General features: G+C 37.4%; 1 protein-coding gene across 2 annotated transcripts; it reads left to right on the forward strand.

Annotated features, from left to right (window-relative positions):
• The first annotated feature begins 372 nt into the window (after positions 1–372).
• On the forward strand, positions 373–2811 carry LOC104953432 (tetratricopeptide repeat protein 12-like). 2 transcript variants are annotated; one of them, XM_010780374.1, is made up of 3 exons: positions 373–539; positions 1715–1869; positions 2730–2811. In XM_010780374.1, exons 1-3 carry the CDS (start codon positions 488–490, stop codon positions 2799–2801), a joined length of 279 nt encoding a protein of 92 aa, XP_010778676.1. In that variant the 5' UTR covers positions 373–487; the 3' UTR covers positions 2802–2811. The 2 variants fall into 2 exon arrangements, 1 of the variants encoding a protein (XP_010778676.1); XR_799220.1 differs by lacking the exon at positions 373–539 and adding an exon at positions 1283–1498.
• The last annotated feature ends 839 nt before the right edge of the window (positions 2812–3650 follow it).

The following is a 3650-nucleotide window of genomic DNA, read 5'->3' on the forward strand; positions in this document are numbered from 1 at the left end:
AATACGTTTATAAATACTGATTCATAAAACTGAAACTACGTCGTTTTTTATTGAGGGACAAATATGAACACACAGATTCTGAGTGAGAAGTGCTGTCATGAATATCACACAAATTGTGAATTGCATAGGCTACTTTCTGTGATGATGATATACTTTTATGGCAAGCTTTAAAATGAAATACCACTTTTGTTCATAAGACTTCGTTCTGTAATATACTGGATATATAAAATCATCCACTGACCTAAGTTATTATTTATGTAGGCTACATTTATTATCTTCTGTGGCAAAACAACAATTGTGTGTGCTATCTTTTACGAGCGGCAGTGAAGGCATCACGTCACCAAGGAAACCGAACAAACGCTGACACGCTGACTCTGTGAAAAGTAGGCTAAACTCAGCGTTTGCTAAGTGTTATAGAACTTATACATAACATAAAGCTACCAATCTTGTTAAATAATATAAGTAGGCTGAAAAGAGCCAACGCATCATGGACAAACTTGAAGACTTCGAGAGTTTTTTGAAGAATGTTGACCAAATAAGTGAGTAAAATATGGGTTAGCCTTATTAAGTGCAATACCGTTACTAGCGATAATCGAAACAGCTAACATTAGGTTATCATGTGCCAGAGTCTAAAGTAGCAAAATGAAGGTTAGTAATAAGCTAAGCTAAACAGACAGATGTTGGATTGCATGTACCAAATCATTTGACGCTTAATGGCAGATTCGATATGTATTGTTTCACGAAGCAGGTAATATAGCAACAGTATGCCTTCCAACTCACTCTTGTGTCTGTGGTTCATAAACTTTTAAAGGCAGAATGCTACCTCAGCACACATTTGTTTTATATTTCTTTATTTTACCCTTATTACATCAGAATCAGAAACAGGTTTATTGCCAGGTACTGTAGGTTTGCACATACTAGGAATTTGACTTGATGTCATGGTGCATACATAAAATATAAAAAACAAGAAATCTAATATAAAACAAAAAATCTTTTACACCGTAATAAAATATAGTTAAATAGCAATACAAATGAAAATAAAGCAGTAATTTACATGGAAATAGAATGCATATATGAATTAATTTTAGAATATAAACTATGAAATGTGAAATAAGAATATGTGCAGTAAGGAGTATGAACATTGTGTGCATTAATGTAATGCATAGTCTATGATGTGGCAGAGGTAAAGTGTCATGGGGGGGGCCGGGCCTTGTTTAAGAGGCCGGTAGCGGAGGGGAAGAAACTGTTCAGGTGGCGAGAGGTATTGGTCCTGATGGAGCGCAGCCTCCTGCCAGAGGGGAGGGGGGTGAACAGTTTGTGTCCAGGGTGGGAGGGGTCAGCCACTATCTTCCCTGCCCGCCTCAGGGTCCTGGAGGCATGCAGGTCGTGCAGGGATGGCAGATTGCAGCCGATCACCTTCTCTGCAGAGCGGATGACACGCTTTAGCCTGCCCTTATCCTTGGCTGTGGCTGCGGCGCACCAGATGGTGATGGAGGAGGTGAGGATGGACTCGATGATGGAGGTGTAGAAGTTCACCATCATCGTCTTTGGGAGGTTGAATTTCTTCACCTGCCTCAGGAAGAACATCCTCTGTTCAAAGTGTTACTTTGAACACTTTTAACACTTAAATCACAATGACAATTTCCTATTGTGATTTTTATAAATCTAAAACGTTTGTGTGAAAGCGGTTAACAGTATCATTCATTCTTTTAAGGTGAGCTAGTTAAGGATCTAAAGTCCTCTGACGTTGCAATCCAGCAAAAAGCAATAGAGACAGCTGATGGATACATTGCTGAGTTGGACGAGCCCTGCAGGACAACAGTCAACAAGACTACAATCAACACAAACACACCAGGTCAGCCTTCCTTGGTAAGACATACAAACAAAGAAACCCAAAATACAGTTGCAGTTAATGTTGCCCTAACACATTGCTGTCTAAGTCCTTGTAATTCATGGACCACATACAGACCAATATGATCTCAAGTGGGCCTGATCAGTAAAACCTAATTACCTATAAATAAATAACAACACCCAGAAATGTTTCCTTTTCTTGTAGTGTAAATACATTCGAAAAACGTTCACAGTTCATAAAATTCATTTATAAATTAGATGACGAACAGCTGAAGATGTTTTGCGTATCTATCTATTAAAAAAACAAACAGATTTTTCCTCAAACTTTTCATTTATCTTCTCTTATCTCAGTTTTCCTGGCAAGTTCTTGAAATAAAGTTATTCACAATAATAGGTCTGATAGTGGCCACCTATATTATAATCCTGTTCAATTTTTCTTGGACTTTTGCACTTTTTTTTCTATTTTGACAAACATGCATGATACCCTTGACAGTGATGTGTCATGTAGCCAGTACATAAGCCCTCTGGATTTAAAAAAGCGTATCCAGCATATTTGCTGTTTTTCATATTTTATTGAAAAACTGGAATTGGAATTAGACCACCCTAACCTGGAACAGCTGTCTTCGACCGGAAAGGAGAATATAATCCCTATCAATAAAACCTTGTCTCCTTCAATGCAGCACATCCAGAGCTGATTCCTTGTGAAACCGTCCTGGCCCTTTCTTTTTTATGTCTTTGTGTTTTTCATTCGCTATTTGTCATTGTTATTTTATTTATTTATTAGATATTTCATTATGTGTTTTACTTTTTGAAAGTACTTTTAGCTTTTTAAATACTTTATAAAACATTATTTTCATAATTCTTCTCTTGTTTTACAGGGCCTGCAGAATAGAAGTCCAGGTGAGCGGGTTATATGTTTGTCCCTTGCATTGAATTTAAACAATGTTTAAGCTCACGTTTATATCCTCATTGTGCATTGAAAAAATGGTTTCGCTGAGCCAAAAAATACGACAACAAATACAGTAAACTCTCTATGTATCTGTTTAGATTTTCAAACATTATTCTGATTGTTGTTCGTTATACATGAAGTAGTTTGAGTTTTCATGGGGAGAAGGGTACTGCTATGTAATAGAGGAAATTAATCATTGGACTCATTGGACATGATTGATATTTTAGTTTGGACGCTTCTTAAAATGATTGGTGGATAGTAGATTTGTAGTATTGACTGTTTAGGCCACAACGGCAAAACACTATAGAAAAGCATTGGAAAATGTGGGGGCAGCCATGTAAACAGGAGCCGGCTGTAGGTTAGCGTGTAGTGCAGAGAAGTTGCTGTGATGACCTTAATAGCAGGTATTACCTTTTTCGCAATATGTCACTCGTATACACTTCCCTTTCAAGGCCTCTTTTCGAATGTGGTATTCCATATAGCAGGGGTACTCAAACTTTTTTGTTAAAGGTCCACTTGTGAATCTTATACAAGGTCAATGGTCCGGATCAATGCCAGTAAAGTCCCCCCCCACCCCCGGAGCGGATCAACAAAACTGAAATTAAGAAGCAGTTTTGGCGCGCAATGCCTGGGGCCCCCTTGAGGGGGTTTCCCGGTATATCGTTGCAGTAAATTAAAGGGTGTTTCATGTTGTCTGCTGTGGACCTTCTTAATCTTTTTTTATGTTCTTTTTTTTTTTAAAGAAAATTACATTTTGAAATTGTTACGTTTATTCTGGTTTGTTTTGTTTTTGTATCTTTTATTTTAAATTAATTAATTTATTGAATGTTTTGTGAACTGAGCTGTGTGG

Source organism: Notothenia coriiceps, unplaced genomic scaffold (assembly GCF_000735185.1).
Source record: "Notothenia coriiceps isolate Sejong01 unplaced genomic scaffold, NC01 NC01_scaffold00021732, whole genome shotgun sequence".
Taxonomy (NCBI): domain Eukaryota; kingdom Metazoa; phylum Chordata; class Actinopteri; order Perciformes; family Nototheniidae; genus Notothenia; species Notothenia coriiceps.